Source organism: Lagopus leucura, unplaced genomic scaffold (genome assembly GCF_019238085.1).
Source record: "Lagopus leucura isolate 7727_CA_CO unplaced genomic scaffold, USGS_WTPT01 Super-Scaffold_100064, whole genome shotgun sequence".
In the NCBI taxonomy this organism is placed as follows: domain Eukaryota; kingdom Metazoa; phylum Chordata; class Aves; order Galliformes; family Phasianidae; genus Lagopus; species Lagopus leucura.
In genome coordinates, this window is record NW_024962308.1 from 1,051,984 (window position 1) to 1,073,295 (window position 21,312).

At 52.5% G+C, this 21,312-nt stretch overlaps 1 protein-coding gene across 1 annotated transcript in view; it reads left to right on the plus strand.

The window, feature by feature from the left end:
• PIP5K1C (phosphatidylinositol-4-phosphate 5-kinase type 1 gamma) overlaps positions 1–21,312 on the plus strand; it is a 30,974-nt gene that overhangs the window by 867 nt on the left and 8,795 nt on the right. The window contains exons 2-11 of the mRNA XM_042886804.1: positions 11,366–11,397; positions 12,949–13,035; positions 13,359–13,489; positions 14,083–14,200; positions 15,980–16,132; positions 17,388–17,687; positions 18,357–18,562; positions 19,347–19,430; positions 19,941–19,989; positions 20,971–21,055. Coding sequence (XP_042742738.1) covers positions 11,366–11,397; positions 12,949–13,035; positions 13,359–13,489; positions 14,083–14,200; positions 15,980–16,132; positions 17,388–17,687; positions 18,357–18,562; positions 19,347–19,430; positions 19,941–19,989; positions 20,971–21,055 — 1,245 coding nt within the window. The remainder of the gene's footprint in view (positions 1–11,365; positions 11,398–12,948; positions 13,036–13,358; positions 13,490–14,082; positions 14,201–15,979; positions 16,133–17,387; positions 17,688–18,356; positions 18,563–19,346; positions 19,431–19,940; positions 19,990–20,970; positions 21,056–21,312) is intronic.

Below are 21,312 nucleotides of genomic sequence, written 5' to 3' on the forward strand. Positions count from 1 at the left end.
CCTATGGGCTCTTACCTTACACTGATAGCAGAGATGAAGTGGAGCTGGTAACAACACCAATGCTTCAGTGTTTATGTCGTTTCTTTGAATCAAGCTGCACGCTGCTCGCTTAAGCAGATCCCAAGCTGTGTCGCTCCGAGCTCCCAAGGCTGCAGACAGCAGTAAAGCAGCCCTGAGTGTTTTCTGGAAGGAGCCAAACCCGCAGGCCTGGTGGCATGGCAGCAGCATCGTGATCAGCTCTGCTGGCTGCAGCAGATGGAACTGTGCACGGGGCTCTCGTGCTCACCTCATCCTGTTTCAGTGACTCCCAGTCACAGCATCTCCACGTTACGTGCCCTGCACCGTTGCTGTTTGGACCCCCATTGGAGTGAGACCCCCACAGGACGTGGAAGGGTGGAGAGAGCGAGGCTGCCGCTCAGTGAGACCCCATGGGACTGAGCTCGGGGCCCCTTCTGGAGCTCTGGGAACCCTCAGGGTGTGTTTTGAAGGAGGAAAGCAGCGTAGTGTTGCCAGCCGGGCATGCTCGTGAGCAAACAGGGCTAATCCATGTCTTTGTGAAAACAAGGCCTTGAGGTTTTGAACGTTTTGTAATCACCGTGGCTGCAAATGGAGTTTGGAAAAGTTGACGTGTGTGAATGGCTCCTTCCTGGCCCCTCTGCCTCTGGTCCTCGGAGGGAGCTGCAGGCAGCATGGGGGGTTGTTCACCAGTGTTGGTGCAGGGCTCGGAGCTGCAGGGGGGTTCTGAGGAACTCTGAGTGCAGTGGGCACCGAAGGCTTTTGGTCTGGGGTGTCCCCAGGAGCTGGGGGAGGAGAGCATTGCCCTCAGGGGCTGCATCTGAGCCGGGGGTCGCATGGCTGGCGGCTCACAGTAGGAACTGTGAGAGCAGAAGAGACAGAGCGCTCTCCTCCCTCTCCTTGTAAAGGTGGAGTCTGGAAATCCTGATTCCCCATTGGGCTGAGAGTTGGTTTCAATCTGTTTCCATTTCTCGTGGCTCCTGTTGCATGGGTCGCAGCCTGTGTGTCGCTTACAGCTTGCAGCAGGGACAGAATGTTCTTTGGGGCTGAATCCCTCTGCTTCAGGAGCTGCAGTGATGCGTGGAGGTCTCTGCGTGTGCTGGGCACAGCCAAGTCCCCAGAGGCATTGGGGCAGTGTTGGATGCCACAGACAGAGCTCCGCAGCCCTTCCCTCTGCAGTGATAACTGAAGGGTTGCTGAAAGCCTTTTTTTTTTTTTTTTTCCAGTGAGCAGATGAGAGATAAGAGAAGAATTCCAACCCGTGGGGCATGAGCCGCTCAATCTGTACCAACGTGATGGAGAGGGAAATTGGAGAGAGCTTATCAGCTTGAGGAAAAATCAAATGTAAACATCGTCCTCAGCACGATTATGGTTCACAGCTCAGTTGGTTGTCACGTGCCTCTTTCCCATGAAATGGTGCTATAGGATGATGGCAGGGGGAGCCAGCTAGGCAAAAACAACCCATGCCTTGAACTCAGAAAGACCCTGCAGCTCCTTCACAGTCAATAAGTCACAGCTCAGCTGCAGGGAAGGAGCGAGGCAGCGTGAATGGAATTCAGGCTGCTCCAGAATCCTCCTCCTTTGAGGCATGGATGGGCCTGGACCAGGGAGGGAGGCTGGGACAGCAGGGCGTGCAGTGATGGGTCTGGTGGCAGTTTGCTGCTTCTTGGCCACGGAGGCTGGGGCTGTGGGGGATTGAACAGCCCCATGGGGAGCAGCCCATGAGGGGTTGGTGTGCAGAGCGTGTGACTGCGAGCGATGGTGGAAGCGAGTCACTGACGCAGCCATTGAGGGCTGCAGGGATGCACAGCCTTAGTAAATAAATATGATTTTCCCTTATAAGGTGATTGAAGCCTGAAGAGCAGGAGCAGGAATTTTAACACTTGCTTTCTTTCCCAGCACATCCATGGTTCAGATGCAGGCAACTGAGTGCTGAATTAGGGCTGGGCAGCGTCCTGACCGAGGGAGCTGCTCTCATTGCACGCTGCTTCTGCCCTCGTTGTGCTTTGCTGTGCCCAGCTGTCTCTTTGGACTGCCAAGCACGTTCCCAGTGCAGGGCGGTTCCTCTGCATGTGTTTCTGCATGGTGTTCTCCCAATGGGAAGGGTTGGTTGGTGACAGTCGTGTTTGTGGTGGAGAGGTACACCAAGGCACTGTGAAGCAAAGGGCCGATTTCATGACGGGATTAAACTGCAGAAGTGCAGGGGAGAAGGAGGGTCATGTGAAAATCCCGTGGGTGAGTTTTGTCCTGAGCTCTTCAGCGCTGGATTTCTCAGCACGGTGCCCAGTGCTGCTCTGCCAGCTCGTGTTGTGCTGGAAGGAGAAGCACTGTGGGGCTCTCCTAGGCTCTCCAGCTCCTCTCTGGGGATTTACTCTCTGAGGAAATCAGGCCGTGTGAGGTGAGCCCTGCGCTTGGAGCCTCTGAGCAGCCCAGAGTGAGCCAACGATACAGTGATGTTGTGGTTGTGCCTTCTTTAGGTAGCTCTCAGCAGTGCTGCGTTCCCCAGCAGCCTGGCACTCTCTCGTGTGCTGCAGTGCTGCCAGCAGCCGAGTTCACCTCAGAACTTTTCTGGGAAATGGAAAAGCTAAAAGCGATCGAAACAGCGTTTCTGTCATTTCGTCTCTTCTCACCCACACGTGTTGCAGCAAAAAGCTCTGTCAGCCCCTAATTAAGCTGTTGTCTTCCATCGTGTGTTCTCGTGGCTTTCCCGGCGTGTGTGTGGGTTTGGTGCTGGGTTGTGGTGAGAAACGTGGGCTGAGTCACAGCGGTCACCCCATGGCTGCAGGCTGCTCACCATAAGGGTTCGTCCCTTTGCTTCCTTCACCAAAGCAAACCCATCCCTCTCATAGAATCACTGAATGGTTTGGGTTGGTAGATCACCTAATTCCGACCCCCTGCTATAGGCAGAGGTGCCTCCTGCTCAACCAGGCTGCTCACAGCCGCATCCAGCCTGGCATTGAATGCCTCCAGGGTGGGAGCATCCACAACCTCCCTGGGCAACCTGTGTCTCACTGCTCTTTTCTTCGGGTCTGTTGAAATGCATAGAACCTGAATCTGCAGTCGTAAAACCTGGGCTCCATCAGCAGAGGGGTGGTAGCAGGGACAGGGAGCTGATCGTCCCCCTCTGCTCTGCTCTTGTGAGGCCCCATCTGCAGCACTGCATCCAGGGCTGGAGCCCCCAGTACAAGAAAGACAGGGAGCTGTTGGAGAGGGTCTGGAGGAGCCACGAAGATGAGCAGGGGCTGCAGCACCTCCCTACAAAGACAGTCTGAGGGAGCTGGGCTTGTTCAGCATGGAGAAAAGAAGGCTGGGGGTGACCTCAGTGCAGCCTGCAGTGCCTGAAGGGAGCCTGCAGACAGGAGGGGAATCAACTCTGTGCAAGGGGAGATGACAGCAGGACAAGGGGAAATGGTTTGAATTGAGGGAGGGCAGCTGGAGGTTGGATGTCAGGGGAAGTTCTGTGCTGTGAGAGTGGTGAGGGGCTGGAACAGCTGCCCAGAGAGGCTGTGATGCCCCGTCCATCCCTGGAGGTGTTCAAGGCCGGGTTGGATGGGGCCCTGGGCAGCCTGGGCTGCTGTGAAATGGGGAAAATGAAAGTTGGTGGCCCTGCAGGGGGTTGGAGATTCACGGCCCTTGGGGGCCCTTCCAACCCCGGCCATTCTGTGGTTCTGTGCATCACATGAGTGGTTCTCTTAAATATTAAAAGCAGGAACAAAGTGATTTTTGAAGAATTCCATTATTTTTGCCAAGGTGGGTGATGTAAGTGGAACTTTTGCAGCTGCACCCAGAGCCATTGAGCACGGCCCTCGCAGTGCCCCATCAGCACTGGGCCACCTGCAGCTCATTGCAGGGCACAGGGCTGTAATTAGCAGAATCTGTTCTCAGCAGAAATTGCTGCTTGCTCTGAAGCTGGTGGGGAGGGTGGGGAAACACACAGCCAGTCTGGAGGGGTGGGCAGGGAGGAGGTGGGCAGCACTGCTCTTATTCTGCCATGTATTAAATCAGGGAGGTTGTCTGAGTCTGCCACCCATTCCAACAGCAGGAGAGAATTCTTAGGGTGAAATTCCTCATTTGTGAGTGGAAGAGATGTGGTTTGAAGGCCAAGCCAGCAGCATCCTCCCGATCTCCTGGATCATTACTTGTTGTTTTTCTCCCTCCAGTTGCAATCGGGCAGCAGTGAAGGCAGCGCTGCAGTCACAGTGTGAGCACACCCTGTTCCCAGCGCTGGTGCTTGCAGCCTGTTGGCGATTGAGGCTCAGTTTTTGCTGCTTTCAGACCTTGCTCCCTTCTGTTTCCACTTGTGCGTGGCTCCATCAGGCTGGGCAGCTCCTGGCTGCACCAAGCAGAGCTTTCCCAAAGCTGAGCCCATGGGAATGGGATTTTACTCAAGGTCCCAAAGATCAGAGGGATTTAAGAAAAAAACCTTCAGGCTTGGCATAAGGCCCAGAAATGCAGGTTTCTACTTTTGCAAAGTAAAATGAAGGTGATTTGCTCTGGTTGCCTGGTTGGGTGGCCTGGTTTCTTTTTGGAAAGTGCTATATATGTGTAGAGGAGGAGCTGAGGTTCCTTCGCAGCGCTGATGATGCTCTGTGTGGTGGTTCAATTCGGGGGGCAGAAGCAATTTGCCTTGCTGTCCTCTTTGAAAGCCCAGGGAAGACCTGTGTGTGCCTTCATGCCCACGCAATCCCTGCTGCTGTGTTCAGTTGCACAAGCAAAATATTACCAGCTCCTCTAGCACAGGTTGGAGACAGCAGCTGCTGCAGCACTTCTCCTATAATCTCTCTGCACATTTGATGGATCAAACTTTGTGGATTTTTCCAGGCAAACTCATCCATGTTGGTGTTTTCCAAAGGGAGGCAGCTGGCTGAAGCCATCGCCTGCTGAGCACTGCTGCATCCTCAGTGTAAGTGCTGGGAGATGGAAGCATTTCGAAGCGGTGCTGGCAGTGCCAGCTGATTGTGCTGTGCTCCAGCCAAGCCAGAAATCAGGCACAGTTCTTTCTGCTCAGCCCAACATCTGGAAGACCAACAGTTTGGTAGTGTTTGATTTTTCTCTTCTCAACCTCTGCTCAGTGGAAGCTGCACATTGATTCTCCCAGGGCTCAGATGCGGTGTTGGTGTGTGCACTGTGTTAAATCCAGAGTGCCTCCTCGCAGGGCTTCAGTCAGTTTTGATGGAAGAGAGATGATGACACCTTTTTGCCCTGTACTCTCCAAGGGGTGCATGTTGTGCTCTGTGCAGCATTAAGCAGGAGTCGTAGAGAGACGAAGGGTCTGGGATGCTCAGCCAGGCTGAGAATGCCCAAAAATGAGCATTAAAGATGTGAAAGCAAAGGAATGAGCATCCTAAGGTTGCTTGTAACTGCTCTCAGGGAGCTGCTGCAAGAGGACAGAGGATTTTCAGGAATTCAGGGTGGAAAAACGACATCATTCTGTAACAACATGGGGCTCTCCGAGGGCTGTGGGAGGCAGAGGTGGGCCATGCCTGAATGGCAGCTGCTCATCCCAAGGGGGAATGAGCAGATCATGGGCAGAAGTGGCAAGTGCTGCCTGTTATTTCATGTTTTCTATTAGAGCTTCTGCTTTTGGGTCGTTGGACTTGCCAAGAGAACGCTCTCCATGTGTCCTGTGCTTTATGGCTGGCCTTTAAGCGCTGGCAAAACTGGTGCACCCGTTTCAGCAGAGGGGCTGGAGAGACTCCCAGTGCAGAGCTGCAGCGTTGGGTCGCATCCGTCCTTCGTGGCCCTGCAGCATCCAGCTCTGCTTCATCACAGCTGCCTTGGGCTCTTTGCACACAAAGCCATGGATGCTCAACTGCTCCAAGCCTTGTGACTTCCACTTTGATGTGCTGAAAATAACACTGAAAACCCCCCTGGCCTCACTGATGGGCCTGAAGGAGTCCTGACCTGTGTGCTGAGCTGTCTGCCCATAGCATAAAAGCTACGGGGTTTGGGATTTACACAGCACGACTTCTCTGTGTGTTGCATTCCCCATTGAGAATGGTTGGCCAGTGTGGTTGCATGTTGTCTTTCTTCCTCCCACCCCACAAAGCGCGGAGCCTGCAGGGCTGTGCTGGGAGCAGGAAGCCTTAGCAAGCTGGATTAAAGCTCCTGCAGGATTTTTCTTATGGAGCTAAGCGCCACGTTGTTCAGAAGTGCTGGAATTCAGTTCATGTGATGCTGCTGTCTCCTATTGCTTCGTTCTGTACCTACTCCTCATAGGGGATGCTCAGATTCCTCATCCACTGGCACAGCTCTGGGGCTGTGTGCTGTGTTCTGGATCCCCAGCAGTGCAGCTCTGGGCATGGATGTGTGCTGGGAGCCCAGCAGCGTCCCCAGCACCTTTGGGATTTGGGGTGAGCAGCACACGTCATCTTTGGAGCTCATTCTGCTGTGGCTTGTTTTGTTCCATCTGTTTAGGTGCCTTTGTTAGCATGGAGCAGAAGCATCAGACCAAAGCACTGCGGGCACAGAGCACAAATGGCCTCAACAAGGGAAGGGAAGGTGGTGGTGAGCAGCTTGAGGAGCCCACCGCCCGCTGCTGCTGAATCCTTCCTATCCCCCAGCCTGAGCCTCCCCTGCCGCAGCTCTGTGACCCATTTCTGAAATCCCCTTTTAGCCCCCGGTGTGTGAGCACCCCCAGGAAAATCTCTGTCAGGAGACATTAGCAAGAGGGGAATTAAATCTTAGAGGATTTAGGCGAGCAGCTTTGGCTGGAGTAAATCAGGAAATACCTCACTCCTGAAAAATACAGGTGTGTCTTTGAGATGATTTGTGGCCTTCAGACCTGGGAGGGTTCGGGGTGGATGTTAGGTGCAGTTTCTTTGGAGGGGTGCCGGCACGGCTGCCCAGGGAGAGGTGGAGTCACCGTCACTGGAAGGGCTGCAGAACTTTGGAGATGTGGCACTTGGTGTCAGCAGGCATGGTGGGATGGTTTGGGGTTGGACTGGAGCATCACGCAGGTCTGCTCCAACTTAATGACTCTGTGGGGGCCCGACCCTCTCCATAGCTACATCCCAGCCTGTTTTTCAGCTCCAGAAGTTTGGGACTGGCTCCGAGCAGGTTTGTTTTTCCAGCCACCTCCTCCTTCTGCCCTGTGTTGTGTGCAGGGATGCAGAGCTGATCCTCCCCCCCAGCAAAGGCCAGGGGCAGCTGGCCCTTGCCATAGCTTCAAAGTCCTCCAGCCTGTAATGGCCTTGCTCTAAATTAGCATTGTGGTTTTGCTGTGGTGTCATGGATGCAGAGAGCTGCCTCCATCCCAGAGAGGCTGCGCTTCCTGCCGTGCTGCTCGCTGTCTCTAATTAATCCTAATCAAGCTTTGCTTGAATTTTAGGCAGACTTGGGCTTGAAGGCTGCACTAAGGAGCGAAGCCGGGGCAGGGAGGAGGCTGCAGCTGCTGACCTTGGGACCGTCTCACCCTCACCCTGCTCTGGGATGTGCTGGCAGCGTGTTTTGCTCATCCCCGCCACCCTCCTGCAGCCAGAACACTGCGTTCAGATAAGGCTGCACCTTTCCCATCCAGCACAGAAGCTGAGCATCCATCCCTGCATTGCATAACCACAGCAGAGCCGAGCGGCTGCAGCCTTCTCTGCTATTGGATGTCAGCTATTGTGGGCTCCTCTTGATGAGGTTTTTGTTTGGCTTTTTTGTCAGATGTGTCACACGGTTCGGGCTACAGGCGCTCTAAAATTGTCCTTTTCCTACATGCAGCTGATGGGAGACAAGGAAACAAATCAGTTCTTTTTAAATTTCATTTCCCCCGGCTTGTCCTGCTTGTTCCCTGCTGTAATTGGCCTTCCCTGCTGTAAGCGTTTTTCTGGTTAGTTGTCAAGGAAACGTTTTAGCAGGGCACATCCTGCCTCAGCAACCCGCATCCCAAAGGGCTGATGCTGTCCTGCACCTGCATCCAGGGAGCAGAGCTGGGCAGGAAGGCGTTGGCATCCCTGCGCCTTGGCTGAACAGATGAGTGTGAGGCAGGGTGAATTTCTGCTTTAAAACTTGGAGCAGGAAGGCAGGCTGATGAGGCTGATGGCTGCCTTTGATGCAGAAACACCTCTTGGTGGCGGTCTCTGTGCTGGTGATGGTGTGCAGGGCTGGCTGTGGGTCTGATGCCTGGTGAGGGATGGAGCGTGCTGTGCACGGTGCCCCAGAGCCCCGTCCTGCCTTGCAGCACGTGGAGCGCTTTCCCTTAGCTCGTATATCCACAACGTTCTGTCCCCAACTAGTTTATGCCCAGGTGAACGAGGCAAAGGGGTGGAAAGGGAGAGCGGGGTGTGGTGTTGGCATGGCAGAGGGCACGGTGCCAGCGCCGTCAGCTTTCCCCAAGTGGAAGCTGTGTGGGGTTATGGGGATTGCTGACCGCCAGCTTTATCGGGGTGCCAGGTGCTGTGGACCCAGCGCAGGGTCTTGTAGGTGGTCCTGGAAATCGTTCGTCTGCCCAGAGATGCTGCATCAAAGTGGGAAAAGACCTCAGTGCTCCATTTAGTATTGCGACTTTCTTGATGCCTCCCATCCCAACCCAACGTTGTTGTCCAAAGGAGAGAAAGTGCACGTAGTGATCAGAAGTAGGTCATCGTGGCTGGGAAGGGCAGGGTGTAAGGAGCTGCCTTCTCAGGGTGGCTGCTGCACGTCCTGTCCCTGCTCCTGTCCCTGCTCCTCCCAGCCCGTTGCTTCAGGCCACTCGGTGCCATATGCTGCTCTTGGGCTGTGAGAAGGTCGGGGGCTGCTTCCCATGTGTGCCAATTTGGGCACTGCTCCTGGCCAAGGTTTGTTTCCTGGCATCTTCTCCCAGTTGCTGCTGTGTTGCCTTCGTTTCATTTTCTCAGCAGGCCCTCGCAGAGAGCAGCAGCTGTCTGTCTGGATGGACACGTTGCACTTCCAGCCTTTCTCTCCATATTTCTGCCACCACACATCTGCTCCCCACGCACAGCCCTTGCCTTTCCCAGCTCGTGCCCTAAAGCAGGCGGCGTGGGGCAGCCTGAGCAGACAGCAGTGCTGTGCTCACAGCCTCCACCTTCTCCAGTCCAAAAGGTGTGCTGGTGCTGGCTCCATCAGCGTTGAACGGCAGCAGAATTCCATCCAGGGGTCTGTTTGTGTTCCATGAATTTTAGTTGCAGTCACAGTGCAGATCTCCTGGTAAACACTCGAATGCAGCACCACCTCTGTTGGGGAAAAGGAGCCCAGACAGATCTACCAGCTCCTACAGTTTGCTTCCATTGCTTCTCTGGAGTGTCGTAAAGCATTAAATATCTGTGAGTTATAAGTGTGTGCACATGTCTCATAAAGAAGGCTTCTTTCCTGAGAAATTCCTCGTGTAAGTCAAGCTTGCAACCCATGCTTTTAACTCTGGATAGGTTGTGGACAGCAAGGAAAAGTTTTTTCCCCAGAGTTTTGTTTTTCAGCCCAAAAGATCGATGATTCTTGGACTGCTTAACTTGTGCCACCGCTGGTGTGTCCCCATTGGCAGCACCCAGAGGGTGCCCCAACCCCGCTGCACTGCATGGTGACTTGAGGGCCCAGAGGAGGAGGATGAAGCTGAAGGTGTGGGTTCCTTGGTGAGCCCCCTGCCTGCATCACACAGATGAGAGGCGAGGGGCCTGGAGAGCTCAGAGCGTGAATTTGTCGAGGCAGCGTGTTGTGTAAGAGCAGAAACGGGTTATCTAATCTGGTGGAAAGGCAGAACTGAATGCAGAAACCGAGCTGGGGCACGTGCTGGAGCCGAGACGTGCAGCTGTGGGGCTGATCGCATCCCGCTGGCTGTAGCTGCAATGCAGGAGCCGGGCGGGCTGTGCTGAGAGGCGGATGGAAGCAATGGAGACAAAACTGGAGATGGGAGCGGTGAGCGGCACAGCGTCAGCATTGAACCGAATGAGAGCAGCGTGTGGGTGAGAAGAGCTGAAGGCAGCAGGTCGGGCACGGCAGAGCCCTGCAGCGGGCAGAGGACTGAGGCCGGCCTACGCTTCTCCAACCAGAGCCGCACCAAACGCTTCCGCCCGCGCTGAGCTGCACCAAATCGGATAAGAATCGTTTCAATTAGCTTGCTGAGCACCCAGACTTCCCCCTGCACAGCTCTGCTGCCCCACAGACCCGAGCGCCAGCTCTCATGGCTGCGCAGCCCCCGCGCTGGGGTTGGGGCAGTTTGCGCAGGTCCATCTGTCAGCGTGTTGAGCCAGCGGAAGGTTTTTCTTTTCTTGTGTTCTGCCTGGAGTTGATTTCATAAAGCTGATTTTTTTTCCTCTTTGGAGAGGTTTTGCTGCTGATTCCCTCATGCACCTGAAGCATTGTTTCTCCTGGAGATCCCCAGTCCTTGCCCTGGGTCCTTCCTACGAGCGGTTGGTGGGGATCCCACACTTGGTACGTGTACAGCAGCAGACACTTAAAGGCTGGCAATGAAAGCAGCTTGTAATTATCGCAAAATTAAAGATAATCTCCCGCTCTGGAATCGTGACAAAGCGCAGCAAAGAGATTAGCAGGGCTCCTGGCCACACAGGGCAGCATCCCAGCCCTTGCAGTGCTGTGCATCCCCCTGCCCTGCCCACTGCTGGGCTTTGTGCTGGGTGACCAGGAAGGCGAGTTGTCGTGGGCCAAAGAACTGCAGTTTCAGCTCCAGATTCTCCAAGACAAACGGTGCTGTGCTCCATTGATGGTCACCCTGTCTGGTTTATGGTTGTGCTGTGGATTAGCTGGATTTCAACCCATGCGAGTGAAGGCAGTGTGATGTAAAGCAAAACAGCAAAACAAAGCTGCTCCAGTTTTGCATATGCAGGCAAAGCACTTGGTTTGGGAGGCTGAGTTGCAGACTGTGAACGTACCACTGGGATGAGGTGGTTTTGGCTGCTGTTCCCAGCTCTGGTCCTGTATCTGAAGGCTGTAGGCAAAATCTTACTGTCTCACTGTTGGCTGTAATGGAGAAATGGTGAGAATGGTGGCTTCTCCCAAAGTCAGCAGTGGAGATAAGCGATGGGTTCATTTTTGTGTTGTATTTGGACGCTGGGTTCTGTAAATAAGTTCAGTGATCCTTGTGCATTGTGGAGTGATGAGAAGCAGCTTCACGAGCGTCTCTGTGGGCCTCTGGATGCATCTGGCTGTGGTGTTGCACAGCCCTGTTGCTTACATGGGTCTTAGAACTCTTTGCGGGAACCTCCAGAAAAAACAATTGCTGGGAGAAATGGTGCTTTTGTGTCGTTGAGCGAACCCAGGAACTTGAGGCTCCTGCACTGAAGTGAAACTGAAAACAGCACAACTGCTTGATGGGCTTTGCAGCTTGCTTGAGTGAGCAAAGCAGTCTGTTGTCTCTGGGTGTTTTTAATCTCACATGCCTGTCTTTAGTGATGCTCTGCCTTTCTCTCCTCAGGTCTGGCACCGAAGAAAGCAGCCATCACCGAGGTGAGATGGTCTTGAAAACCCCTTGCAGAGAAATGAGAGCGCAATGAATGGAGGCTGCATGCGGGGCTCCTGCAGGGCCTCACCTGCTCCTGGCAGTGGGACGAGGCAGCAGTGCAGCACAGAGCCCTGCAGCAGCTCGAGGGGTTGATCTCTGTCCCATAACCCAGGCTGCAGAATCACTGTCACCTCCTGGATCACCTGGCAGCAGGAGCCCAGTGTGAGGGTTGTGTCTGGAAGCTGTGCCCCAAACTCATGCTTTAGGGCGCTGTGTTCCAGTGGGTTTTCTTTGATCCGAGTTTCCAGCATTCCCCTTTTGTATTACTCACCTGGGATGATGAGCACTGATACACATGAATAGCAGAACCTTCCATACGCTGCCAGGAACGTGGGATGTTGTTCCTTTTGCCTCCCCAGAAATGCGCATTGCAGAAAACTCCTTTAAAAGTTACTTTCCTCAGTGCAGAATGAGCCCCGCTTCTTCGTGGCCTGAAAATGCAGGAGATTTGTTGCTGATTGTCATACGATGGGAATTGCTGAACCAACACCTGTGGCTTAATTATTGTGGGAGGGTAGTGGTGAGCCGTGAGGAGAGGCAGGCTTGCAGGAAGATGCTCAAAGAGGGGTAGGAAGGTTTTGAAGGAGAAATGAGGCTGCCCCTCTGTTCCCGAAGTGCGGGACCAGAAATAGCTGCAAGCTCCTGATGAACAGCTAAACCACAAAGAACTTCTGTCTGAACAAAATTATCTGCTGTTTGCTGCAGCTCTGAGAGACGGCTCTGTGCAGCACTGAGAGACAGTGATGTAACACTGTTACTTGGGAAGTGACCTTGGATCTTTCTGCTTTAAGAGCAGCCAGGGCCTGGCCATTCCGTAGTGTCCCAAGACCCCAAGTGCTGCCGGTGCTCCTCACAGCTGGCTGCTGGGGCTGCAAGAGGAGCTGCGTGCAGCTTAACCCAGTGGGTTGCATTGCCAGCCTGCTGGATTGCAGCTGCCATCTGCTCCCTCCTTTGCAAAACTTCAGGAGGAGCTGTTTTTGCAGCTCGTCCTTTGAACTGTTAACAAATGAGATCTCGTTTAAATGGATTATCTCCACGTGAACGCAGGAGCAGGGTTGTGTTATCCACCTTATCAGCCTTTCGTTTCTCCAGTGAAGTGTGAGGCACTGCCATGAAACCTGAGGGCATGGGGTTTTTAAGAGCAAACCTCTCACGGTTTGATTTAATGCGTCGCTGTTTGTAATCGATGGGAAACCAGAGCCAAGCATGCAGGGAATCCCGGGCACGAGCTTCTCTCCTGGCTCGATAGCTTTGCCACGGGCTCTGCCCCATTGGTGCTGAGTGTGCTGGGGGGGGGAAACTGGGTATTTTCAGCCCTGCTGTCCTGAAGGATGGATGGATAAATCAAACAGCCTTGGTGGAGCTTGCCAGTGCCAAGTGCACCTTCTTGCAGTCAGGATCCCTCCATCCTTATGGTTTGGTCCAGCCTGTGCTGCTGTTTGTTCCTGTCAGCCAGGCCGGCTATTCTGGGATGTCACCGTGCCCTTTCCTTGCAGGGCCCATTGCTACCAGGGCAGCCTGGCCAAGGAAAGAAGATTGGTCATCGGAGTGTTGATGCTTCTGGAGAAACCACCTACAAAAAGGTGTGGATCTGGGGAGCTCGTTGGTGGTGGGCAGAGAAATCAGGGCCAGGGGTCAGGAGTGCTGCAGCTGAGCTTTCCTGGCTTAGCAACCAATAGCAACCAGTTTGATTTAGATTTTATGCAGCGCCCTTGTGCTGTGTCGTCTTGCAAAGTGCCAACCTTTGGAGGCCTGAAGGATGCGTTCAGCAGCTGGTTGAGGTTATTTAGCAGAATGCAGTGCTCAGGATGGCCGTGGAAGGCACAGGCACGGCCCTGCTGCAGTGCAAGGAGTATCACAGCCACAGCCTCTGTGTACTGACACACGGCTCCTTCCTCCCTGCCAGACCACTTCCTCCACCCTGAAGGGCGCCATCCAGCTGGGCATCGGGTACACAGTCGGCAACCTGAGCTCCAAGCCAGAGAGAGATGTCCTGATGCAGGACTTCTATGTGGTGGAGAGCATTTTCTTCCCAAGGTAAAGGAGACAAGGAAACAAAATGAACGGATGAGTTCTTTTTTGTTTTTTTCCTCTCACTGATTTTTTCAAGAGAGCTTCCATCTGTTTTTGGATGACAGAGATGGATGCTCTGGGTGCTTTAAGTATGCATCTATTTTGTGCAAACATAGCAGTGGGAAGTGTTAGATTCTTGCACTGACTTGCAAAGAAGTACAATGCAAGGTGCAGTGCTGTGTGCTTGGGTTAGCCTTGCTGTGTGCTTTTCCTCCTATCTGTAGGATATCTGCCTCCAAATTATACCGTTTGAGATGGGAGAAGCTCATTCTAGGGCTCTTCACCTCTGTAAATGAACTGAGCTCACAAGAGCTATATTCTCCATGTGAACACGTCCTGCTTGGCAAGTGGCTGTTCCTTGCTTTCTTTGGCAATAGGTTGTGGCAGATAATTTAAAACCCACTTTCCTGTTGTCCAGCCACAGAGGAAAGGCAGTTTGTTTGTTTGTGTCTTTTTGCAAGGCTCAATTTATCCTTACCATACAGTAGCCTCGACAAGACTGCTTTCCTGTGATTGGTAACACCAGGACTCACACATCTCATGTCTGTTTCGTGCAGTGAAGGAAGCAATCTCACCCCAGCTCACCATTATGCTGACTTCAGGTTCAAAACCTATGCACCAGTGGCTTTTCGGTACTTCCGAGAGCTCTTTGGGATTCGTCCAGATGATTATTTGGTATGGATGTATTTTTGGACTTGTGTTTACCCTGCTTTATTCAAGATGGTCTGGAGCAATGCAGTAAACGTACCCCTAAATTGAGGCTGTCAGCTGATCTCACCTAAAAGGGGCAGAGAAGAGTGAAGGAATCCCAGCAAGGAGTGGGAAGAGGCTGTGGCTCTGGGGCTCCTGCTCAGTTTTGGGGGATAATCCCAGTGAGGCCAGCACCACTCAATCAAAGCTTGTGTTTGCTGAGAGTTCGCTGTGAGCTCACACTGGAGGGAAGGGGAAATGACCTGCTTCAAGTGTGCGCTGCACAGGCTGTTATGGGGTTCCTCTGTTGCTGTCCCTAACAATAACTCGCTGTGTTTACCAGCAAAAGGGGCTGTGTTCTGTTGGCCGCAACCCTGTAATGTCCCCTGGGGCTCCGAGGACAAAGATGGGAATTTGTCCTTGTGTACTCACTTGAGAACTATGTAAATGCAGTTATGTTAATCATCTTATAAAGACAGAATAACGCACAGCTTGTTCCCGGGCTCGGAAAGCTCCTCAGAGCTGCTTTTAAACTGCCCAGAGATGCAGGCTGCTGAGGCTTGGAGTGCGCTGGGGTTGAATTAGGTGCCATGCATGTTTGCAGTGCCCTGCTCAGGGGATTAAAAGCCCATCCAAATGAGCTCCCACCCTCCCCACTTTCTAACAGCCGCTTTTTTCTGACTCCAGCAGTAGGCAGGGGTAACCCTAGCTGTAACCATGCAAGCAGAAACGAGTCTGTGCCATTGCATGGCTTGACAGTCACTGCGCTCCCCATCTGTGCCAGCCGAGATAACGCTGCCTGCTTTGATGAGTGGCTCAGAACCCGGGTGAGGCACAGAGCTGCTGCAAAGGTCACGGCTCTGATTTGTTGCTTCTGCTTCCCCCGATTCTCTCTTGCCTGCCACAGCAGCAAATGCCTTTAATTATGCATGAGATAATTAACTTGATAAAGTCTTGGATCATTAATCTGCACAGTGCTGAAAGCTGTTTTCAGTATGTGATGACGAGCATTTAATTCATTGCTCTGATTACGGCCCTTACATCCCCTGCCTTCTTCACCTCACCTCACCTGGTGCTGTGGGGACCCTGTTGACCCCACAGACACCCGGGGTTGGTGCCTCACTGCAAAGTGCACGTCTGCACTCGAGCTTTGTATTTCTGTTCCTGCTGTTTGCAGCCTGGTGCCTAGAAATGTGCTCCCGATGCAGAATCCCCCCCCTGTTCTGAGTGCTGATCCCTTCCTTTCTGTTTGGACACCTGCTCTTAGGCTTTTCACGTGTTTCCAGCAGGAGCTGGGGGAGATGTGGCTGTAAAGCACATCTGTAGCAGGGCAGCACGAGGCCAGGGAGGCTGCTGAGAGCAGCAGAGCATCGTGTTCCCTCCAGCACAGATACCCAGAGCAGACTGGCTTGTCTCTTAAAATCCTGTCTTTCTGTCTCTGCTGAAAGGAGCCTCGATGCGATGCTCATGGACACGCACAATGAGAGAAGATAAGATGTCATTATGAGGCCTGGATGTTGCTGAAAGCAGAAGATTAGCTTGATTCTGAGCAGTTGGGATGCCCTCAACTGTAATCTTGCTCTCTAATTGTAAATTGTCCATCAGCTTTGCTGCTTAGACCTAACCTATAATGAAAATAATTCTCTTCTGAGCTTTGCTACCCCTTAATCTCCCGGGTAGGCAGCGTGCTGGGGAAAGCCCTCAAGGTCATGGAGCTCAGTGTGCAATGAGCTGGGCTGAAAACATCATCTTTTTCCTCCCTAGTACTCATTATGTAACGAGCCCCTGATAGAGCTTTCCAACCCTGGTGCCAGCGGCTCCCTCTTCTATGTCACCAGCGACGATGAATTCATCATAAAAACTGTGATGCACAAAGAAGCTGAATTCCTCCAGAAGCTCCTTCCAGGCTACTACATGGTGGGTATCACCCAGCACCTGGGATTTGGGTTCGCAGTGGCAGTTTTCTGTCCCCAGCCCTACGCAGAGCACATTGTCCATCCAGGATTCTTGTGGCATTCCTGCCCTGTGCACCAGTGCTGTTCATGCAGCCAATCCCAAAGCAAAAACCCCACCAGTTGTTTGCAAACAGGCAGTAAAGTAGAACCAGAATCTGCTGCCTAGAGAGGTGTGCAAAGCAGGAGCTGCCTGTCTGCATACCTACACTGAGAGACCCAGCTCTATAGATGAGGGCACTGAAATTCCCTCAGTTCAAAGAGTTTTGCTCTGGTGCAGAGCTGCGAGTTCCCTGCAGCACTCCAATGCCTGGGGCTTAATGTAGGGCTAAAGCCTGATCTCTGCTGTTCTTGGGAAACCCATTCAGTGTGAATAAGGAGGAAGCAGGGGAGGTTCATCCTGAGTTCCTTTAGAGCTGGGAAGTGGGGTTTGCATTGCTTGGCTGCCTCCGTTGCTTTCAGCTCGCGCTGCAGCACACTGACGAGGGCTCACTCCTGCACTAGGTGAGAGTGTGACATTCAGTGCAGCTGTGCTTCTGCTGTCTGTCAGAAGCTGTCAGGTCCTTCCTCATCGCAGTGCAGAGATGTTCTGTTTCCTTCCCAAACTTTCCCAAAGCTGAACAAGCAAATCACGTCTGTCGTGTCATTCCTAATAACGCAGCTGTCTGAAAAAAGGACGCAGTAGTCGAGCAGGATATCCGTGCTCTCTGCCCATCTGTGTGTTTTGTAGAGCAGCTCTCCAGAAGGAGGAGGAGAAAATTGATGTTGTTTTGTTTGAAATTAAAAAAAAAAAGCAACAACAAAAAAAACCTGGTTTATTCTGGGCTGAAGAATGGCTCTTGAATTCTGACGCTTCTGAAGAGTCGAAGATGGCTGTTATTTTTAAACTTGAAGTTCCCACTTATTTGTGTTTTTCTCTTCCAGTTTGGTTTCCCTTTTTTAGCTGCTGTTGATGGGGAAAGCAGGGAATTTCCGGACTTGGTTATTTGCCCAAAGAGCTCTGAACATCCCATCCCTGTACTCAAGGCCCAGTGGTATTTTCAGGTCCCAGAGTCACTGAAATGCAAGAGTTTGTCAGAGGTGTAACAGTCAGCTCTTATGTGAAGTTCAGCAAATCTCTGGGTGGTGAATCCTTAGACTGGCTGCTTCATTTGTGCTCTCTGTGTTGGAAGTCCTGTTCCAAATGACTTTTCCTGATGCTTTTTCCAACCCTGCTGCAGAACCTGAACCAGAACCCGCGGACGCTGCTGCCAAAGTTTTATGGACTGTACTGTGTGCAATCGGGGGGCAAAAACATCCGCGTGGTGGTGATGAACAACATTCTGCCTCGCGTGGTGAAGATGCACCTGAAGTTTGACCTGAAAGGCTCAACCTATAAACGCCGGGCATCCAAGAAGGAGAAAGAGAAGTCCAGCCCCACGTACAAAGACCTGGACTTCATTCAGGACATGCCTGAGGGCCTGATGTTGGATGCAGACACCTTCAGTGCGTTGGTGAAGACATTGCAGCGAGACTGTCTGGTAAGGAGGGGGTGATTCAGGGAGTGGGATAACAGAGCTTTGGGTGTGGGGAAGACTGAAGGACTGAGAGTATTGCTGATCTGCTAACCCCCAAGCAGGAGAAGTTCCTCTGCTGCTCTTTATGGTGAAGGCAAAGCAGTGGAGTTGAATCTTGTGGCAGTCTCAGAGGACTGAGATGTCCTTTCACCTCGGCTTCAAACCGAGCCTTGCCAGTTGTAGCCGGGCCCTTGGGACTAAATGCATTCTCCTATGCAATGTGCAACAGGCATTTATCATAGACTCACAGAGTGGCTGGTTGGATGGCACCTTAAAGCCTATCCAGCCCCAGCCCTGTCTGGGCTGGCTGCCCCCCACTAGCTCAGGCTGCACAGAGCCCCATCCATGGCCTTGGGCACCTCAGGGATGAGGCACCCACAGCTCTCTGGGAGAAGCACCAGGGTTCTTCTTACAGGTAACGTGCTACTTGTGAGCCTTCAGCCCTTTGGGTTGTGGGGTGGCCAAATTCTGCAGAATCCAGAGATGTTTACTAGTCAGAAACATTCAAGCTCTGGCAAAGCAGTTGTTAGCACGAACACGGATGGGCCGTCCCGTGTTTTGGGGTCTTGCTTTGTTTGGACTGCTGACCTGTGCCTTTTTGTCTTTACTCTTGAATTCTGTACTAACTTGCAGGTGTTGGAAAGCTTTAAAATCATGGACTACAGCCTGCTGCTTGGTGTCCATAACATAGACCAGCAAGAACGGGAGCGGCAGTCGGAGGGAGCGCACAGCACGTCGGATGAGAAGCGTCCCGTGGGGCAAAAGGCACTTTACTCCACAGCCATGGAGTCCATCCAGGGTGGGGCTGCCCGGGGGGAGTCCATAGACACAGATGACACGTAGGTGGAAACCTGGGCTCCTCCTGCTGGGGAGGGGCAGAGTAATTCTCAAACTGAGGGCTGCTTACAGCTCTGCTGGGCTGCGGCGCTGCTGTGTGAAGCCATCCCAGCACGATCAGCTGTGTAACTGATGGAGCTGTGCATCAGGGTCTGCCCCATCTGCGGTCCCTGGGGGCTGGGGGTTCCTCCTGGCTGTCCTGCTGGCCCTGTGGACTTTGCTACCCAATGCTGCACTTTGCTGTGCTTGCTGCTGGCAGCCACACTCCGTGGAACCAGCCGTTCTGGTTTCAGAGGAGGATCAGTCACAGTGGAGCCAGGAAATAATGTAGTGTTTCCATTCTTTCAAAAAGCATCCCTAATTGTAGAGGCTTGCCTTATGCTTGCATGCTTCTGTTGTGTGTTGGTGCTGCTGCGCCGTCGGCTGGTATTAAGGAATACTTTTGTCCTTACTGATCTGCTGCCCTTTGTAGGCAGCTCGTGCTAATTTGAAACTGATCCGGTCCTCAGAATGAAATATTCCTTAGCTAAGAAAAATCCATGTGGTGCTCTCCGGCCCAATGGAACTGTTGTCATACAATACAGGTGCTGTCCTGACGTCTCACATTTGGTGATCCAGGCAAGCAGCCCCTGTGTGAGATAGGCTGGCTGGGTAGGTGGCTGCTGCTAGGTTTCGTACTGTCTGACCACCACATCAGAGCCCTCCTTCCAGTGCTGTCACCTCCCTTCCTCAGTCCTGGGGCCTTACAGCTCTTTTGAAGTCACTGTGGCCTTGTTTCACCTGCAGGATGGGAGGAATCCCAGCAGTGAATGGCAAAGGAGAGCGTCTCCTGCTCCACGTAGGAATCATAGATATCCTTCAGTCGTACAGGTAGGTGCCTCTGCAGTCACCTGTCCTCTAAGTGTGCTCCATCTATTTTAATACTGAATGAAAGCAGAAGATTTTCCTCTCCTGAAGCCTTTGATGGTGTGTAGGCAGGCTGCCTAAAGCTGTCTGATGCGTGTTGGGAGCGCTGGATTTTTATCTTGTCCTTAGAACAGCTGGGGACACCGAGCTGTTTGCCTGAGGTCTAATGAGCTGTTCTTAAAGAAATTCCCCATCACTGTGCCTGGGATGGGCAGCACGTACTCAGGGAGGGAGGGTGATTTGCTGCAGATCTTGCAGCCCTGCTCCTCCTTCCCTGGAGGGTTCCCAGGCAGCCCTGGCCCAGCTGTTGGTGTGCTCTGCTGACCTCTTGGCTGGAGCAAAGCTATGCTCCACACAGCAGGGATCAGCAGCTCAGTGAGCACTCCTGTGCGGGTTATGGAAGGTGGCTCTGACACCGAGTACATGACTGGAGCTGGATCTTCCTTTTTCTCTCTGCTTCTTCCCCGCAATTAGGTTCATCAAGAAGCTGGAACACACCTGGAAGGCCCTTGTCCATGATGGGGTGAGTGCAGGGGGTGCCTTCAGCAGGTTACCTGCCTTGGCTTGTGCTACTTGGTGCCAATTTCCTCGCTATTTATAGTCCCTAAAGTGGTACAGCTGAAGCTGATGAAGGAATAGTTCTTGCCTCTTATGCCTCCACACCGGTGTAGTACAACTTATTCCCAATCAGGTTTTCTTGCACACTCCACCTCCTCACACGCTTAGCTGTCATGCTACCAGCTCTCCTCCTCTGCTCCCATCTGTCATTTTCCTCCTCCCTGTGTTACCAGGAGCTGTATGTGCAAGGCTTGTGTGTTCGTGTGTGTGTTGAGGAACGTTGCCTTGGCTCTGGTGATTGACTGTGGTTCCTCTGCTGTAAGCTATCTGCTAATAAATCCCTTGCAGTGTTTCCCTGCTCTCTCATCTCCAGCAGCAGCTAGGTGTGTGTTTACAAAAGACTGTCCTCTAGATACAGGCACTATTTGTCAGCACTGCATATCCAGTCTTCCCTTAAAAAAGTAAAGCAGAGGAGAGGTGGAGGTGCGAAGGCATAGCAGCACAGTGACATCAGAAGCAGAGGCACCAGCTCCATTAAAACAGAAAGTACGAAACGTTTGAAGAGCGTGGGGACCTTGACTGAATGCTGGTGTCCGTGTGATGTGCAGCTGTAGCCAGGAGTGCTTTAAATGTCAGCCAGCAAAACCAGAAGAAATTTCACACGTGTAATCAAGTCTGTATTTGAAAAATACAAAAAGCCTATAAAGGAATAAAAGCACCAAAATCCATTATAAAATTACAGCAGGAACGTAATCAAATGCAATCAAATCAAAGGCGGTGCTTCAGGCTTATTTATAGCATTAATCAGATCATTTCAGCTAAGCCTTTCCATTTTAAGGATCTGTCGGTGCTAAACGCTGGAGCAGAAAAGATTGCATCGGCTGCTTCAGAAATTCTGCCTTGAGGAGTGATTTTAAAATGAAACAATGGTTTCTTGCCTTTGTAGGACACGGTGTCAGTACACAGACCCAGCTTCTATGCAGAGAGATTCTTCAAATTCATGACCAACACGGTGTTCCGAAAGAACTCCTGTAAGTACAGAGCGGGTCTGAGACTCAGCTTTGTCCCCATCTCACTGCTGGTGTCCACACAGAGTATTGCTGGGCAGGATTCTGAGCAGTGACACAAAGCTGCAGAGCCCTGGGGTTGCCGTGGCTTTCTGTGGCCGAACTCCTGTCCTGGAGCTCTCCAGGCAGCGTGAAGCAGGCAGGGCCATCTCTGTCTATGAAGGGAAAGGTTCCTTTGGTGTGACTTTTGTTGGTGGTAATTCCCTCTTCTCTTTCACTCT